Here is a 19966-nt window from a genome sequence, read left to right as displayed (position 1 = left end):
ACTCCCCTGCTGAGCGGGGAACCCGACGTAGGGCTTGATCCCAGGACCCTGGCTGGGATCATGACCTGAACCAAAGGCAGATGTTTAACCGACTGAGCCACCCAGGTGCCCCTCAGTGTTCTTTTTAAGACAGATGTCCTTTTTCGGGATGACTCTGATGCTCTCTCAAATAAATAAAATCTTTAAAAAAAAAAAAAAGTCCTTTTCATAAATCCACTTAATGACACATTTCCCACGTTTTGTGCTTCTTCTTGGTGAATTTAGTTTCAAATGGCCCCCAGGCTTAGTGCCAAAATGTTGTCTGTAGTTCCTAAGCACTAGGAGACTGATGTGCCCTAGGGAGAAATTACATGTGTTACATAAGCTCTGTTTAGGCATGAGTAACAGTGGTGTTGGCTGTGAGTTCAGTGTTAGTGAGTCAACAATACATACAGTGTCATTAAACAGAAATAAATAGAAAACAAGGTTGAGTTCGATTGGTTGACAGAAAAGGTTCTTGTAGGAACCTAATCCTGCATCTTTCCTAGGAGCAGTGGCTCAGTACTTGCTAACAGTGTTTGCAGTGGACTTTATAGAACTTTAGTGGATCGTGAGGATTGACCATATGTTCTATCTTTAAGCCAGGTGTTTTGTTTGTTTGTGGGGGGTTTTTTTTTTTTTTTGAGGGGAAGGGATGTGTTTTTCTTTATTGTGGTAAATAAACATAATCATCGTAAGTGTACAGTTCAGTGCCATTGAATACGTATGCGAGTTGTGTAAACATTGTCACTATCTGGGCGCCTGGGTGGCTCAGATGGTTAAGCGTCTGCCTTCAGCTCAGGTCATGATCCCAGGGTCCTGGGATCGAGTCCCGCATCGGGCTCCCTGCTCCTTGGGAGCCTGCTTCTCCCTCTGCCTCTCTCTCTCTCTCATGAATAAATAAATAAAATCTTAAAAAAAAAAAAAAATTGTCACTATCTGTACCCAAAATTTTATCATCATCTCCCAGCAACTTTATACATATAACTCCTCCTACTTCCCCACCCCCAGCCCCTGGTAACTGCTGTTCTGTCTGCTGTCTCTGGATTTGCTAATAGTAGGCATCCCACATAAGTGGAATCATGCACTATTTGTCCTTCTGTGTATGGCTTATGCAAAGACATAATTTTTTCAAATTCTAATCATGTAGCAAGCACTTAATTAAATTTCATTCTTAGGGCTGAATAATATTCACTCTATAACTCATTTTTGTTTATTCATTTGTTGATAGACACTTGGCATATTTTTACATTTCGGCTATTGTGAATAATGTTGCTGTAAACATTGATGTACAAATATATGTTGGATTCTGTGCTTTTCATTCTTTTGGATATATGTGTAAGAATGGAATTGCTGGGTCATAATGGTAGTTCTGTACTTAACTTTTAGAGACACCTCCAAATTGTTTTCCACAGTGGGCGCACTATTTCACATTCCTACCAGTAACAACACTAGGGTTCTTTCTAGTTTTTCTTTTCTTTTAAGGATTTATTTGTTTATTTTAGAGAGTGCTTGAGGGGGAGGGGCAGAGGGAGAGGGAAAGAGAATCTCCAGCAGACTGCCAACTGAGTGAGGAGCCTGACACAGGATCCTGAGATCATGACCTGAGCTGAAATCAAGAGCTGGATGCTTAACTGGCTGAGCCACTCAGGTGCTTCTAGTTTTTCCTTGCCGAACTTATTTTTTGGTTTTTGGTATGTTGGCCATTCCAGGAAATTTTGTTCTGTTTTGTAAAACTGGGCCATTTTAATGTTTTTGACTATGATAAATAGTTCTCTTGATGATTGCAGACTTATAAGGCTGTTGGGTAATAATTGAGAAACAGTCACAGTAGTGGTGGTTTTCCTGATTGGTGTGCCATCTTCAGTAACGATTGTAAGGAGTTACTTGTATGAAACTGCTGTTAAGCCAGTAAGACCGCATTTATGAACCATCATTTTCAGGATTGTTAGTAACCTGGATATATTTCTCCCAAATAACCTTACCTCTTTGTGTTACAAGACCCAGCTTGCTCACATCTGTGTCATTGACAGTACCTTTGGTAGTAATAACCAAGGTTGTATATAGTGGGGATGAGTTTTTGTTTACACCATATATTGAGAGGTAAAAGGTGACTTTCAGTCTAAGACCTGTTATATGGGCCTTCTTGAAACATAAACCATTGGCCTAATGAATCATATTTAGGTGGTTTTCATACAAAGCTATTTTCAATGGAGCGGACTTTAGTAACAGTAAACAACCTCTTTTATGCTCTCTTGTTTCTCTGTCCTATTCAAGTAACTTAATATTTGTTTCTCCCTGGGCATGAACCTTGAGCATAGAGTCTCCCCATTTTCCTGCTTTCCCTTTTTGGTTTTAACTATATTTGAAAGTATTTTGGCTCAGGACTGTCTCTCTGTGTCCTGTAGATAGGCAGGTACTGTTCCTGTGGAATCTTTTCATCGTTCTTTAGTTTGGTGTTTCCCTTTTCTTGCATCTTAATAGTATTTTTTGCTTTTTCTCAGTATGGTGCTGTTTATGGTAGTGCTTAGCCTTCATCTGCTGCCTTTGAACATTCATGAGCCTCTTGACTTTTCTTCTTTCTCTTTTTCTCATGGTGATCCAAGTGATATCCATAGCAGTTATGATGTAACTCAATAAGTTGTTTTGTGGCGTGGTGACTGCAGACCAGCCACCTGGGCTCAAAGAAGCCCTAAGTATTTTGGTCTCCGAGACCTAAGAGCTGACTGCCCAGAACCCAGGGCAGGAAAGCCTTTGCCCATTTTTTTTTTTTTTTAAGATTTTATTTATTTATTTGACAGAGACAGAGATAGTGAGAGCAGGAACACAAGCAGGGGCAGTGGGAGAGGGAGAAGCAGGCCTCCAGACGAGCAGGGAGCCTGGTGCGGGGCCTGATCCCAAGACATAGGGATCATGACCCGAGCCAAAGGCAGACACTTAACAACTTAGCCACCCAGGCGCCCCCTTTGCCCATTTAAAAAAAAAATTTTTTTTTTAAAGATTTTATTTATTTGACAGAGAAGCGCGTGCATGCACATACAAGCAGGGGGAGCAGGAGAGGGGGAGAGAGAGAGAAGCAGGCTCTCTGCTGATCAGAGAGCCCAATGTGGGGCTTGATCCCAGGACCCTGCGATCATGACCTGAGCTGAAGGCAGACACTTAACCGACTGAGCCACCCAGGCATCCCACCTTTGCCCATTTTTTAATTGGGTGGTTTGGTTTTATTGTTCAGTTGTAGGAGTTCTTTATTTTGGATTATTAATCCCGTATCAGATATGTGATTTTCAAATATTTTTTTTCCCATTCTGTAATGTTGTCTTTTCACTTGATAATATCCTTTGGTGCACAAAAGTTTTTAATGAAGTCCAATATAAATTAGAATTTTTTTCTTTCATTGTCTGTGCTTTTGGTGTCATAGCCATGAAGTTGTCAAATCCAATGTCATGAATCTTTTTCCCTCTGTATTCTTGGAGGATATTTATAGTTCTAGTTTGCAGAAGTTTCTATCTTTGATCCATTTTGAGTTTATTTTTGTATGTGGTATAAGGCAAGGGTCTAGTTCTCATTCTTTTGCAGGTGGATATTCAATTTTGCAGCACCATTTGTTGAAAAGAATGGTCCTTGTATAATGAATGGTCTTGGCACCCTTGTTGAAAAATAAGGGGCGCCTGGGTGGCTTGGTAGGTTAAGCCTCTGCCTTTGGCTCAAGTCGTGATCCCGGGGTGCTGGGATCGAGTCCTGCGTTGAGCTTCCTGCTCTGCAGAGAGCCTGCTTCTCCCTTTGCCTCTCTCTCTCTCTGTCTCATGAATAAATAAATCTTTAAAAGCAAAAAAAGAAAGAAAAATCAGTTGACAGCAGGGACACGTAAGTGGCACAATTGGTTAAGTGTGACTCTTGATTTTGTCTCAGGTCATGATCTTAGGGTCATGAGATGGAGCCCAACGTGGGATTTCACACTCAGTGCAGAGTCTGCTTGAGACTCCCTCCTCTCCCCTAGCCCCAGATAAATAAAAAAAAAAAAAGAAAAGAAAAACCAATTGACAGCATATGTGAAGGTTTTATTTTGGGGAATCTCTGTTCCATTGGTCTGTATGTTTATCTTTATGCCATTACCATATGTTTTAATTACTTCAGTTTTGAAGTAAGTTTGGAAGGCAAGAAGTGTGAGTTCTCCAAACTTACTCTTTCAAAATTGATGTCTGTTTGGGGCTCTTTGCAATTCCATAATGAATTTGAAGATTGGCTTTTCTTTTTTGTGAAGAAGGCTGCTGTACTTTTAATAGAGATTGTTTTGAATCTGTAGATTGCTCTGTGTAATATTGACATTTTAATGGTATTAAAATTTTCTGTACTTGAACGTGGGATGGTTTTCCATTTAGGTCCTTTAAAATGTTTTTCAGCAGTATTTTGTAGCTTTTAGTACAAGCCTTTCACCTCCTTGGTTAGATTTATTCCTAAGTATTTAATTCTTTTAGGTGCTAATGTAAATGGAATTGCTTACTTAATTTCTTTTTCAGATTGTTAGTTGCCCTTGTGTAGAAACAGCTGATTTTTGTGTGTTGATCTCTGCGGTTGCTAGTAGCTTTCTTAGGGATTCTTGGATTTTTTAAGCAAGTTATTTTTTGTTAATGTTTATATGCTGTTCAGTTTATTGTGATTTATAGCTACAGTTGCTAACGTTTCATGTTTTAATGTTTGTTTCCTTGCGATACATTACTTGTCATTTGTCCCTTTTTCCCTTAACTTTTTCCTGTTTATTTCAGTGTATTTGAAAACTGGGTTTTCTTTAGTTTCAAGGTTCAACATTTCTTATTTTTTCATAAGTACTAGGTTTTTTTTTTATATGGATACCATTTTTACTTGGTATTATGTTGGTAAACTTCGGGATTTATCTTCCTAATTTTCTCTAATGTTTAGAAATGTTCTGTTTTATGCATTTATGCATTACTTATTCATGGAGCATTATATTTTGTGATCTTGAGTTTTGAATGTGTACGCAGAATCCAGTACATTTTGAACTTTAAGACTTTACATAGCTAACACTGAATGAATTAGATAAATGAATAATAATAGTACCTATATGTTGTTTTAGGAAGGTAAATAACTTTGTTTTGATTTTTCATTTTTAGACCTTGCATCGAAGTGGGAGTTTCATTAATTCTCTATTACAGCTGGAAGAACTAGGATTTCGCAGTGGAGCACCCATGATTAAAAAAATAGCTTTTATTGCTTGGAAGAGTTTAATAGATAATTTTGCTTTGAATCCAGGTAAGTAAGTAATGTCTTAAAATTTTGATTTTTCTATGGATTTTACTCAAGATGAAAAGAACAAAGCCTTTCTGATTTTTTTGGATTTTATATTGAAACTTAACCTATTGAATATATATATTTTTTTAATTTTAAGGGAATAAACTTATAGCCAAAAATAGAATTAAAAAGCTTAGGCATTATTGAAAATCACAGATAGAAAATTTGTTTTAAGCTATTTCAAAAATTAAAGTGACAGATACCATTTGTGGTTTTTTTAGTATATTCCAGCACTTAGTTGAGCACTTTGAGTACCTCTAATTTAATCATCACAATAGATCTGAGATACAAAGTACTATCCCTATTTTAGAGAGATTAATTTATCAAAGGTCATTTATAGCCATTAGATGATAGGAAGCACTTGTGATTGCTATGAAGCATGACTGATAAAACGTTTTTCTCTCAGGACCTTTAGAACAGTGCCTAATAGTGGGTTTTTACTATTAATATTTCCAGGTGATTCCTTTTGATTTACCTTAACTTTATCTTCCTGTTGTCTAGTGGAGGTGTTTGATATACAGTTGACCCTTGAACAAGGGAGGCTTAGGGATGCCAGCGTCCCACTGCATATAACTTTTCACTCCCCCCAAATTTAACTACAGATAGCCCACTGTTGACCAGAAGCCTTAAAAATAACATAAACTGTCGATAACCCATATTTTGTATATTATATGTATTATATACTCTAGTCTTACGATAAAGTAAACTAGAGAAATGTTAGGAAAATCATAAGGAAGAGAAAATACATTTGCAGTATTGTATAAAAAAAAAAATCTGTATAAGTGGACACATGCAATTCAAACCCATGTTCAAAGGTCAGCTGTATATATGAGAAAGTATATAGCCCAAAAGTAGGTCAGTAGGAATACTTACTTAATTGGGTAATCTTAGATATAATGAATACTGTATGTTTATAAGATCTGCTACATAATATTAATTTCATCCTGTATTTTTTCTCTGCCAAAGACAATTAATAATCCTTTCTCTTCCCCTTTTTAGTGTGTTTTGTAAGGTGATTATTTTCATTAACTATAATTTTACTGAAAATATTGATAGTGCATTGCCAGGCACAAATTTTAAGTGTAAATGTTACCTTTTTTGTTGTTGTTATTTATAAACCAGTAATGCAAGTTGATGTCCTGGACTAAATCTGGACTAAAGCATAAAATAGACATGACTTAAAGAAGATAAATTAAATGCTATCTCATTTGAAGTAAGTCCAGAGCTAAAGAGTCCATCCCTAGTGTTAATGGATCTAGGAAATCTTAAGGAATCAGATGCCTGTCTTTCTATTCTGTCATCTCTCTAGAGCCTTCCAGAAATTCCACATACACTTCCCCTAAAATCTCATTGGGTAGAATGGCTGAATGGGAGACTAGATAAAGAAATAAATTGGGTATCTGTCATTGTCCTGAGTGAAAGAGGTCTTGTATCTAAAAAGAATGGCAATTTCTGCTATAGGGATATTATTGTGGAGCTCCTCTCATAAGTAGAGGAGGAGTTCAAAAAAGATTAGAGAATTTGTTCCCACAGTGATTTGACTTTATTTTCTTCTTTATGGAAATGTTAATTGTGAAAGCTAAATGGCAGAATAGCTGTCAGAAACATTAATGCCATCCCACCAAATACATAGCTTGACTGATGTTTCAAAATCCTTTTCGAGTCTTTTTGATAAGTTACTTGAGCACACGGGCATCTTATTTTGTGTATTCCCAGTTATTACACTCAGTATTAGGCTGGACAGTTTATTGTGGAGGACTGCCCTGTGTGTTGAAGGAAGTTTAGCAGTATCCTTGGGTGCAGCCTACTAGATGCCTACAACATCCTCTGTACCCCTGCCTCTGAGGTCTAACAACCAGAGATATTGTAAACATTGCCAAATGTCCCTTGGTAGGAAGATCGTTCCTGGCACACACAGTTTCTAATAAACATTACTTCCTCTTTTTTCTTCTTCTCTTTCTTTGGCCTTATTACATGTAGTCTAGTTGTTCTGGAGTCTGTCACATTGAAAATTTGAGGTTTAACAAGAACGGCTGATCTCAAAAAATTTTTTTGTATATCAGTTCTGTGGTCAGAAAGACTTACATACTTATTCTTAAAATTTAGTCTTCAGCTCTTATATCTTTTTACCCATGTGCTTATTTTCTTTTTAAGAAATACTGTGCAGTGCAAAAAGGCTGAAGTTGTTAATGCAGCCTTTGAGTTCCATCCATGTGAGAACAGAAACTCTAGCACTAACAAAGCTAGAAGTCTGGTGGTATCTACTGATGAGACTTGGACCTCATCTTCCTGCTAATTTTGAACAGGTAATGAAAGTGTTGAGTATAATGCTTGGTATGTTTTAATGCATTCTTAAATTCTTAACAATCTAATCTTTCAGTGTTATATTTGCTGTGTTCTATAAAAGATCTTTTTTTCCTAACACAGAACTTGAGTTTATTTTTCTCAAAAGATATTCTCTAGTTGTGTGAAATGGAGTCTCTAAAGCTTTCTTAACCAGCAGCCACTCAAATATCTATCCTTACTCTAAAGGCATTTTGAGAGATTTTTTTAAAAGAAATTTCATAGCATTTAGAATATAATTGAGTGTAAAATCAACATTACTGATACAGAAATCTAGTTTACACTGGGTTGATAAAAAGTTGGATCAATTCTTATTTTTTGTATCTCTATTTCTAGGCTACATAATGGTAACAAATCATTTAATCCCAGCATAGCTTTGCAATATTATTATAAATGATTTTACAAATTTTTTTTAGATTTTGATACCCTTGCTGGCATTTAGACATATCTGTACCTCCTTGATTTTGCAATTAATCCCATCCTTGGTTTCTGTATTTTACAATAAGTAAAAAAGGATAGCTCTGATAATTTCTATCTTTTTTATTTCTTTATTGTGTATTGTTTATCTGGGTTTTTGGAATATATCTTACTGTTAAATCTGTAGTCCTTGTCTTTTGGTCTGTGTATGTAATTGCATGGCAGTGAGTATATTATTGGAAATTGGGTTTTATAATAAAATATACTTGAATTTTTAGCAAGTTTTTAAAATTCTTAATTATTTAATGTCATAAGGCTTTTAAACTTAACAGCATGAATTAATTGGAGTTGGGCATTAATGATAGTATCTAACAGGAACATAATTATTACAGATTCTACCATTATGAGGTCCTAAGTAGGCTAATCTTACCCAGTTGCCCACACATTCATTGGTATAATTTATGCATTGGCTAGATATGATTGGTACTGGAATGATCTTAGAAATGAGCTTTAGGTTGTCTTAGTTCATTTTTTTTAGGGTATATTTTTAAAAAGCTTAAAATGAGTCTGTACCGATAGCATTAAAACTTGGGCATTGTTTATGTGTATAATTTCCCATTTGGAATTTAGAACTGAAATTTATAGATAGTACACATTTATAGGGCAAATTTCAGTTGTAATAAAAATTTTTACTTGTTTCCAGTTTTAGTTTTTTTAGCCAGTGCATCCAAACAGCCAGTAGGATTCAGCATATCAAAAGAACTTAGGGTTCTTCTTAAATTTAACTATATCATGCAAGACTTTTAAAAAATATGGCACTTAGGTAGTTTAGAGATAGTTTTCCTTTTTTTGTTTTTAACCCCAATAGGTGTGCGTGCCTCTGATTCAAAGTACAATAAGCATCGATTCTAATGCTTCACCTCAAAGCAGTTTGTCTCGTGTAACTGCTTCTCCAGGTTTAAGTCCTATGACTCCTATACACAAAGGTAAGAGACATACTTGGGTTTTTTTTTTTTTCCCTATTTCTAAAAAGGGCTTGAATGTAGCCTTTGCTCAGTTATTCACATACAGTGAAGCACTTTATAATTTTGACGCCCTAATCACAAAGTCAGTTCTATACTAATTGTTTTCCTGTGTGTTACTGTTGTGATTGCGTTGTGGTTGGGAAAAGATGGGTGTTTTTCCACTATACACGTGAGATGTATTACAAATGACTGTTGTGTTTGTTTCAGAACCAGAGTTTTAGAGCTTTTATTAAAAACAACAGATTTTAACGGATGTTTTTTTAAAAAGTGGCTTAGCAGGGTGCATGAGTGGTTCAGTCAGTTAAGTGTCAATTCCTGATTTCGTCTCCGGTCATGATCTCAGGGTCTTAGGCAGCATCTGCTTGAGGTTCTGTCCCTCTGCTCCTCCCCCCTCAAACAAACAAACAAAATCTTTTTTTAAAAAGTGGCTTAGATTATATACCATTGGAAGAAAATGATTTGCTGTTTGTTTTTTGTTGGTTTGTTTTTTTTTTATGTTAGCTATTCTAGTCAGATTTTTATATTTAGGTGTCAGGAATGCCTGCATAATAATATTTCAAAGTAGGAATTAATACTTGATAATTATCTTCATTTAAATGGTGTGTGACACTAAATCTTGTTTTTAAAAACCTAATAAGATAATTAGGAACTCTGTTGTGGGCTTTAGGCAAAAATTCAATTTTTGTTTGACAAAAACTATTTACTTTTAAAGATATATTTCGTTGAAATGAAGTAAACAAAATATGTTCACTTGGATAGCTAATTTAAGTTAATATAACTTACCATTTGTGTTTTGTTTTGTTTTTAAGGTGCTTCCCCATATGGAACTCCTGTAACTCCCCGGATGAACTTAAGTTCAAATTTTGGTGGAATGGCCACAATCCCCTCTATTCAACTTTTGGGACTTGAAATGCTGCTTCATTTTTTGTTGGGTCCAGAAGTCTTGAGTTTTGCTAAGCAAAACAAACTTGTACTGAGCTTAGGTATTTACTTTTTTAAAACTGTTCAGAGCAAGAGTGCATTAGGCGAGAAGACATTTATCTTCCCCAAAGCCAAAATAACTCTGTAATTACGTATGAAATAAATATAAATCTTTTTAATAGAAAACACATGTCAGACCACCTAATATTTTATATTGAGCTGTTTTATTTTATAAAGCTTTGTTTTGGCATAATTGCCCTTTTTTCTCTCTTTTTTAGAGCCACTCGAACATGCGTTAATCAGCAGCTCTTCTTTTTTTTCCAAACATGCAAATACACTTATCACTGCTGTTCATGATAGCTTTGTTGCGGTTGGAAAAGATGCTTCTGGTAAATATTTAAGAGAAAATTTTTTATTAATTGTTTAAACCTGTGTTTAAAAAGAAAATAAAATAGCAAATATTTGTATAGTGCCATCTTTTGGCCAAATTGTGCTCGAAGAACTTTACATATAAATCATTCAATTCTCACAGTAACCTTCTCTGTTAATCCATTTTTCAGATGAAGAAACTGTGTTGTACAGAGAAGTTAATAACTTGTGCAAAGTCACATAGTTGGTGGTGGAGCTGTGATTCAAACCTGGGCTCCATGGCCCTAGCATCTACACTTAAATGCCTGTGTTTGATGGCCTATCAGATATTGAGATGAAATTTCAAAAGTAGTTTGCTGTTTAACTGTCTGGGAAATTTTTTTCTAGGGGCTTTCAGGTGTCCTTTTGAATCTTGTTTTTTTCCTTGTCTCGGAAGCAAAAGGTATTCAGTAAAGAAAATGCAGATAGCAGAAAAAAAGAAAATAATCACTCTTAATTAAATTACAGGGCCCATTGTTAATAGGTTACAGTTTGAAAAAATATTTCTTTGTTGTGATAGTGTTTTATAAACTGATAGGGTTGAATATTTTAAGAATTATACTCTAACTATTGCTCAACTTATTTCTTTAGTGTAAGGATGTAAGGGTAAGCCTTTATAGTCATACCTGCTACATTCTAAAGTTTATTTTGTTTTGTTTGGCAGATGCGGTTGTCAATGCTATTTGGAAGGAGCTAATTAGCTTGATGAAGTCAGTTATTGAATCAGGTAACTACTATAACTGACCAAATGATTTTTATAGCACCCAATGAGTTTTGTTTGGCTTTTGTAAATAAAATTTACTTTTAAGTCAGTTTTTGAACTGTATAGCTTCCTGACTTTCAAATAAAGCTATTTGATACATTTAAAAAAATCAGTGTCATAACTGAGTATATGTTTTTATCCCTAAAATACTATATTTTCACCCTTAAAATACTTGCATATTGCTTTTTGCTTTTTGATAGGTAACAAAAAAGAGAGACCAGGTTCTGAAGTTTTGACCCTGTTACTAAAATCTTTAGAAAGCATAGTGAAGTCAGAAGTATTTCCTGTGTCAAAAACACTGGTAAGGATAATGATTATGTGCTGGAATTAAAAAATCGTATTCTGAAATTGAATTTTTGGTGGAGATACTTACACAGACCAGGTTTTTTTTTCCTTTTTAAGATTTTATTATTTATTTTAGAGACAGAGTGTGTGCGCGCACACAAGCAGGGGGAGGAATAGGGTGGGAGGGAGGAAGAGGGGGAAAGAATCTGTAGCTGACTCCACGCTGAGTGTGGATCCCCAAGCAGGGCTTGAGATCATTACGTGAGCCAAAACTGAGAGTCAGACGCTTGACTGAGCCACCCAGGTACCCCCAGACTAGATTTTAAGATTTTATATCAGCAATTTAGCCCTGTAGTAAATGTTATTTCATTGACTTTGGAGTCATTTGAAACCTCAATAAAGTAAATGAGTATACCGGCAATACAAAAATCTTCCAATGTCATAAGAATGAGCCATACAGAGAAAATGGGGTAAAGGACATGAAACAAGAACTGAGGAAACTCAGGACACTAATTTTATAAGATTGCTGAGCTCCACTAATAGTTATTTTGTACATTTAAGAAAATATCTGGTAATAATCTTGTGGAACTTTTGCAATTTAAATGAACTCTGTTTAACCAAGATAATGACTTTGGTTTTAAACATCTTTTTTATCCTATATAGTAGAGAAGGAAAAAACAAATTGGATATACTTTTTATAATAGTGAGTCTCCCAAGATAACTGCAGATGGAGTAAACTATACCCTACTTAAATTCCTTCTGAGTCTATGTACTGGGATATCTACTATGGCAGTAGTTCATAGTTGTTAATAGCAAGGGCTCTGGAGCAGACTAGGTTGAATTTCCCCACCCAATTATTTATTAGCTGAGTGAACTTGGTCAATATTTCTACTCTCTTACCTTTTGTAAAGGGAATATAGTAGTTTTATATAATTAGGTTAATAGCAGAGCACAATGGGTCAGGAACAAAATAGTCTATAAATGCTATTTAGTATTATCATTAGTGTCTCATTCAAATGAGAGTGTGAAAGCACATTTTAACTAAAATAACCTTTTCTGTCATATTATGTCCCTTGTTATGTAGTTCAAATTAATACCAGTATAATAATAATTTTGAATGACTGTTTGATAGGCTCTGTCATATTTGAGAGATGTGTCTTTAGACCCAGCTTCTAGTTAGTAGTCCTTTGAAATATACTTGCTTCTGGCACTAGTGAGTACATAATTCGTTGCAGAATATCTTTTTTATAGTATATTAAAAAAAGGCCTCAAGGGCTATTAATAGAAAAATGTTTGAATAAACTGTGCACATTCATACAGCATTTAAGAATGTCTACATATATTGATGTTAAAACTCCATAATACAGTTAGGTGAAGGTCAGTTCCAGAGTATCTCACAGTATAATGTCATTAATGCTATAAAAGAATAGATGTATGACAGCCCAGGAAGTTTTGTTTCTGTGTATACTTAAATACATGGAAATTTAGAAGGTCTAGAAAAATAAACTCCACAAACTGATAGTATTGATTTTCCCTGGAGATAAAGGACTTTGTCATTTTATTTTTTATGTTTCTGTATTTGAACTTTTAAAACATTAATATATATATTCACATTAATATATAAATGTATTTGAACTTCTTGAATGGAGAATTTATTTACATTAATGAATGAGCATTACTTAACAATGAATTGTTAATTAAAAATATAGCTAACAGTATTAGATTTTTACTAAGTAAAGTATTTTTATAGCTAATTTACAACAAAACTTTTTATTTTTCTTAGGTCCTCATGGAAATTACAATTAAAGGACTGCCCCAGAAAGTATTAGGTTCACCAGCATATCAGGTTGCTAATATGGATATTCTTAATGCAAGTATCTTAAATGTAATGATATGATTAAAATTAGCCAAAAGATAAAGTTCTGTGATAGTTTTTTTTTTCCTTAACATAGTGAAACTTAGCTTGTAAAATTTTGAGAGAATTGGATAGGCTGATTATGTTAAAGGGAAAAAACTGATTAATAAAGAATTAAATATGACATTATTAATGGAACTATTTTTCTGAATTACACTAAAAGTTCTAGGAGGAGAGTTCTGTTTGCTTATACATAGTAATAGTGGTTATTATTTAAAAATTTGGAAGCATAGTAACAGTTCCTTAATTATGGTGAAATAAATTTAATATCTACAGGATGTAGATGTATTTATTGGTCCAGCAAGTTTTAACTTAATGTTCTTTTTATATCTGGAATATACCACTCCTCAATTGCTCATGTAGATGGAATAGCTGAAAGAGCTTGATTTTTGTGTGCAGTTTATAGAAATATATTTGCTACCATTGTGTCATATCCTAAGTAATATCAAAAGTTAAAGTTCTTTAGCTTAAAAGGATCATTTTACATAATTGATTATAGAAAACAAGTGTAACAAGATTATACTCCTTATAACAAGAATATTGACTGCATTCTTCCATCTTTCTTCAGGGAACTCCTGCTTTGTTCTTAATTCAGTTAATTTTCAACAATAATCTCTTGGAATATGGTGTAGATGATGAGAGGTAATTTAAACTAGTCTTTTTGTTTATGTTGGAAAGGTTATTTGATGAATGAGATTCTTTTTTTTAAGATTTTTATTTGGGAGAGAGTGAGAGAGAGAGAGAGAGAGAGAGAAAGAAAGAAAGGATGAGCAGGGGGAAGGAGAGGGAGAAGCAGACCTCCCCCCGCTGAGCAGAGAGCCTGATGCAGGGCTCGGTCCCAGAACCTGGAGATCATGACTCGGGCCAAAGGCAGACGCTTTAAGCAACTGAACCACCCAGGTGCCCCAGATGAATGAGATTCTTTTGAGTTATATGCTGTATCATTTTTTAAAATAAAAAAAATCAAAGTAAGACTATAACATTTCTTGTTTCCTTGTTGGTTATTTTTAGACTTTTCTAATAGTGTAACATGTATTTTGGCAGAAAGCGCTGGATAATGCATAGCTCAATTTTTTCTCCAGGTTTTTTCTCAATCTGGAAACACTTGTTGGCTGTGTCCTTTCTGGTCCAACTTCACCACTAGCTTTCAGTGACTCTGTTTTAAATGTTATTAACCAAAACGCAAAGCTGTTGGAAAACAAGGAGCATCTCTGGAGAATGTGGGGTATTATAGTCACCCCATTAACGGAATTGATTAATCAGGTATAAGTGCTATATGTTTCCCCTAAAACTTAAGGAACATTTTCCTTTTTTTCTTATTAGAGCACCTGGGGAAATAAATAGAAGTTTGAACTTGAATATAAAATGCTAAATATTTTTTTCTGTGGGATTGATTAATTTCCTGTTCTTTATATTAGTTGATTTCTTTTACTGCATTTCTGCCTTATTCAAGAAAGTATAACAATGGGGATGAATCAGCTCCCTTTTCTCCAGTAGTGATTATAAAGCCAGAAGACTTAGATGTTATAACTTCTCATATTTATATTTTGAGTTCTTTCAGTATTTGTACTATGAGGAATAGTAATGGTTATCTTGACTAGACTGTATATTCAGATTTCCATGGGCAAGTCAGTTCGTGAATACCTCAAAGTCATATAGTAGTCCCCAAACCAGTAATCCGTTGACTAACCCTTACATTTAGATACTTAAGTGACATTATCGGCAGGATGTGGAGCTCAACTTTTGTCACTCTTAATGGTTCATCAGTTGCTTTATCAATCTTTAAATGGAAATATTTTCTGGAAATACTCTGCTGTAATTCTCAAATGAAGACTTCAGAGAATTTATTAATGATAGTGCAGTCACCATTATTTTCACTACTAATTAGTTCAGCACATCATTTAAACATTCTTCTGAAAGAAAAAAGTTTACATTCCTAAATAAGTTTCCTGCTTTTTGAAGGATAGCAAGGTCTTTTTAATAAGTCTTTGCTTGAATCCTACCTTCTATGTTTAGTAAAAGATTTTGGAGTTACCTCTGGGATTCTTTTATAGGACTTAAAACACCAAGTATTGTTTCTCAGGGTTGCTGTAACATTACCACAAACAGGTGGCTTAAAACAACAAGGATTTATTCTCTTACATCTCTGGATCCCAGAAATCCAAAATTGGCAGGCTTGGTTTCTTCTGGAGCCTTGAGGGAGAATTGTTACTGTTCCTCTCACTTAGCTTCATTTGGTTCTGGCAATTTTTTTTTTTTTAAGATTTTATTTATTTATTGGACAGAGAGACACAGCGAGAGAGGGAACACAAGCTGGGGGAATGGGAGCGGGAGAAGCAGGCATTCCGCGGAGCAGGGAGCCCTAGGCGGGGCTCGATCCCAGGACCCTGGGATCATGACCTGAGTCGAAGGCAGACGTTTAACGACTGAGGCACCCAGGTGCCCCTGGTTCTGGCAGTTCTTGATTGTTCCTAGGGTTATAGACAAATCACTTTAATCTCTCCCTCCATCTTCACATGGCATTCTTACCTGTCTTTATTGTCGGTCTAAATCCCACTTTAAAAAAAAAAAAAAAAAGATTTTATTTAGTTACTTAACAGACGGCGAGAGAAGGAACACAAGCAGGGGAAGTGGGAGAGGGAGAAGCAGGCTTCCTGCTGAGCAGGGAGCCCCATGTGGGGCTCGATCCCAGGACCCTGGGATCAAACCCGAGCCGAAGCCAGACACTTAATGACTGAGCCACCCAGGTGCCCCCAAATCCCACTTTTCTTTTAGGAACATCAGTTATTGGATTAGGGCCTATCCTAATCCAGTATGCTTTTATTTTAACTTGATTATATCTGCAAAGTCCCTATTTCCAGATAAGGTCATATTCATAGTTACAGGGGTTAGGAGTTCACCACCTCTTGAACATCTCAACACTGTATCTACCTCACTACAAATAATAAGATGGTACTACACAGGACTAGAATTAGATGGTAATTTGTCTAACTTCTTCATTATTTTTCTTGTTTCAGACCAATGAAGTGAATCAAGGTGATGCCTTAGAACATAATTTTAGTGCCATATATGGTGCATTGACTTTACCAATAAACCATATTTTTTCAGTACAGAAATTTCCAGTGGTAAGGCAATGTCAAGTTTTTTACTTAAGGAATTTACATTTTTTTGAAAATGCTCTTTGACCCTTTATAATGAATTCCTACAGTAGTTTTTCCTGCAGTGAGATTTCCTTATGACTTTTAATCAGCTTAGGGTAAAGGAAAATGGTGAAGGAAGAGAAATTCCTCTTGACCTTTGATAATTGCTGGTATTGTGGCATTATTGTAATTCTTCAAATAGAATTCTATAGGGGAGGCAAATTTACTACTCTACGCTAGTCTCTTCTATGACACCTTAAATGTTACAGTGGTTTTTTAAGACATATTCTGTTAGGTGTTTGATATGTAGATATACATTTTTAAATTTTCTTTTTTATTGTTATTTTTAGGCCACCATGAAGACCTTACTTAGAACTTGGTCAGAATTATATAGAGCATTTGCCCGCTGTGCTGCTTTGGTGGCAACTGCAGAAGAGAATTTGTGCTGTGAGGAACTTGCTTCCAAGATAATGTCCAGTTTAGAAGATTCCGGCTTTTCAGTGAGTGTATCCCAGTACTGACCTTGGTTGTATTTAAAGAATACTTTTCAAATAAATTGAGATAACATTTGTGAACTGTCATTTATAAGGCTTCTAGTTTATAAGGTACTGATAATATAAAACAAGTAACAGCCTTATAAAACAGTTTTGTGTCTTTGGTCTACTTGACTCTGAGGTCCATGTTTTAGGACCCTTAACAGCCATGCACTTTTACTACTGTGTGGCGTATCTGCCTGTGCCTGTGCCATTCTAGATTAACAGTATGAGGACCTTGCCCAGGAGCCAACTCTCTCATGTCTATCTCTTAGATCTTTAAAGGCAATCCTTTGGAAGTTTGTGGGCCTAAAAAAGTAGGTCCCATTTCACTCCTTTATTTATTAAAACAAAACAAAACAAATACTTTCATTGGTTTGTATCATTCTAGAATAGAGCTCTTTTTTTATTTACACAATTTACATATGTACATGAATACGGTTCTTGACACTTGAATTCTATTACTAAAGCATGCTTTTTTCATCTAGAAAGATAAACTTCTGCCCTTTGATAGTGGTTATCACTGTTACAAAAGAGATACCTCTCAAGAGCTAGGAATTCATCTTTTCAGATTTTTTAATGCATTTATAATATCTTTTCAAAAATACTGGCACAGTTTTGATTGTTACATTTTGATAGAATTTCAGAGTGACTTAAAAAATGTAAATCAGATCCTATCACTGAAAAAATTTTTGTAGCACTTAGATTAAAAATTTTGACTGCTTATAACTGCCCATGAGGCTTATGCTTCCATTCCCCAGGGGGTCTTATTTAATTACATTTGTTAGTATCTATCATGGCACCTTGTTATTTACTTTTTGGCACTTATGTTAGAATCATTTGTGTACTTCATTATGTTACTTAACCAACACTCCATGAGGTTAGGGACATCCTGTCTTGATATGTATCCCTGGAATTTATCTGGCACATAGTTGAATTTGTTGAATGACTTGTATAACTGGTAGGGAGAATGTCGACCCATAGTTTTCATTTTTTAAATACTGTCTTGGTTATGCTTTCATCTTTGTTCCCTTCTGGAAGAAATTTAGAATCTGTCAAGTTTTATGAAATACACTTTAGATTTTTGCTTGGCTTGGTTGGTTATATTAAATTCATAGAGAAATTTAAAAATACTTTTACATCTTTATTTCCATCCAGGAATAATTGTGTTCGTGTATTTTAGTTCTTTTAATCTAACTTCCTTAATATTTGGTAGTCTTGAAGCTGTCTTTCAGCTATTATAAAGGCCCAACTATCCCCACCCATACAGAAACCCTGTGTGGTTGCTGTTGGAGTATATAAAAGCTGTTGCTGATGTGCATTTCCTTTTATTGAACCAATCTTGTGTTCTTCGGATACACATAGTCGTAGTGAAAGTTTTTTCAAACATTGCATATAGTGTTTTAAGATTTTTGCATGTATCTTCATTAGTGAGACTGGAATTCCTCATTCTCAAATTTTTGTCTAGTGTAAGAAGAATGTCGTATCTATACTTGTATTGTCCATTGATCATCACCATTTTTAAAGTCACTGATAAATCTTGTATGAAAATACAGTAATCAGAATTATCCCAGTATTATGGAAAAGGATGTTATACCCGATACTAACATTGTATGTGAACTATAAATTTTAAAAATTGAAAAATATAAACATAAAATAATTTATGAACTCATTAAAAATTCTGAAAAGATGGATTTCTAATTTTTTAAATTTTCTGTGTCTTTATATCTTGAATATTTTTGTTTCCATTTTATGGGTAATTTTTTAGCTTATATGTGAAGGCTTCACTTTTCATCTTTTCCAATATATGCATGTAAGACTATTGCTGCTATCAATTATTATAGATAAATATTAATAAATTATAAATACAGTATGTATTATAATTGATATTATATTTATTTATAATTTATAGGGCAGCATTTATAAATATACTTTGCATTACAGATTCTATTATAAATGTAATTATAAATATTAATTTTTAAATTTTTGTTTTAGCTCTAATATAGTTAACATGCAGTGTTAAATTAGTTTCAGGTGTACAATATAGTGATTTAACAATTCTCTACATTAATTACACAGTGCTCACCATAAGTGTACTCTTGATCCCTTTCATCTGTTTCACCCATTCCTCCCACGTACCTCCCCTCTGGTAACCATCAGTTTGTTCTCTATAGTTAAGAGTCTGTTATTTGGTTTGTCTCTTTTGTTGTTTGTTTTGTTTCTAAAATTCCGTATATGAATGAGATCATATATTTGTCTTTCTTTGACTGACTTATTTCACTTAGCATTATACCCTTTAGATCCATCCATGTTGTTGAAATGGCAAGATTTTATTCTTCTTTATGTCTGAGTAATATTCCATTTTATCCATTCATCTACTGATGGCCACTTGGGCTGCTTCCATAATTTAGCTATTATAGATAATGCTGCAGTAAACATCGGAAGGCACTTATCTTTTCGAATTAGTGTTTTTGTATTCTTCAGGTCAATACCAGTAATGGAATTACTGGATCATACGGTAATTCTATTTTTAATTTTTCGAGGAACTTCCATACGGTTTTCCAGAGTAGCTGCACCAGTTTGCATTCCCACCAACAGTGCACAAAGTTTCCTTTTTCTTCACATCCTTGCATGCTTGTTGTGTTTTTAGTCATTCTGATAAGTGTGAGGTGATATCTCATTTAGTTTTGATTTGCATTTCTTTGATGATGAGTGATGTGTAGAGCATTTTCTCATGTGTCTGTTGGCCATCTGCATATCTTCTTTAGAGAAACGTCTTTTCATGTTTTCTGCCTGTTTTTAATTGGATTATTTGTTTTTTGACATCGGGTTTTATAAGTTCTTTATTTTGGATGCTAAACTTGTATCAGATATTTTGTTTGCAAATATTT

At 34.6% G+C, this 19966-nt stretch overlaps 1 protein-coding gene and 1 pseudogene across 5 annotated transcripts in view; one reads left to right on the top strand and one right to left on the bottom strand.

The window, feature by feature from the left end:
- The window catches only part of RIF1 (replication timing regulatory factor 1), a 67203-nt gene that overhangs the window by 10327 nt on the left and 36910 nt on the right, over nt 1–19966 (top strand). For 3 of the 5 annotated variants that reach the window (XM_035008053.1, XM_035008055.1, XM_035008052.1), the window contains exons 9-20: nt 5148–5286; nt 7480–7631; nt 8954–9071; nt 9920–10093; nt 10310–10420; nt 11104–11166; nt 11403–11503; nt 13271–13357; nt 13971–14044; nt 14485–14665; nt 16420–16527; nt 16893–17042. In XM_035008053.1, coding sequence (XP_034863944.1) covers nt 5148–5286; nt 7480–7631; nt 8954–9071; nt 9920–10093; nt 10310–10420; nt 11104–11166; nt 11403–11503; nt 13271–13357; nt 13971–14044; nt 14485–14665; nt 16420–16527; nt 16893–17042 — 1458 coding nt within the window. The remainder of the gene's footprint in view (nt 1–5147; nt 5287–7479; nt 7632–8953; nt 9072–9919; nt 10094–10309; nt 10421–11103; nt 11167–11402; nt 11504–13270; nt 13358–13970; nt 14045–14484; nt 14666–16419; nt 16528–16892; nt 17043–19966) is intronic. The other 2 variants (XM_035008054.1, XM_035008056.1) reach the window with 2 other exon arrangements.
- Nucleotides 1922–4824, bottom strand: LOC118012604 (annotated as a pseudogene).

The sequence above is a fragment of the Mirounga leonina genome, unplaced genomic scaffold (assembly GCF_011800145.1).
Source record: "Mirounga leonina isolate KUSES-001 unplaced genomic scaffold, KU_Mleo_1.0 Mir_151, whole genome shotgun sequence".
NCBI lineage: Eukaryota > Metazoa > Chordata > Mammalia > Carnivora > Phocidae > Mirounga > Mirounga leonina.
The sequence above is the reverse complement of the archived record's forward strand: the minus strand, read 5'-3'. Positions and strand labels throughout refer to the sequence as shown.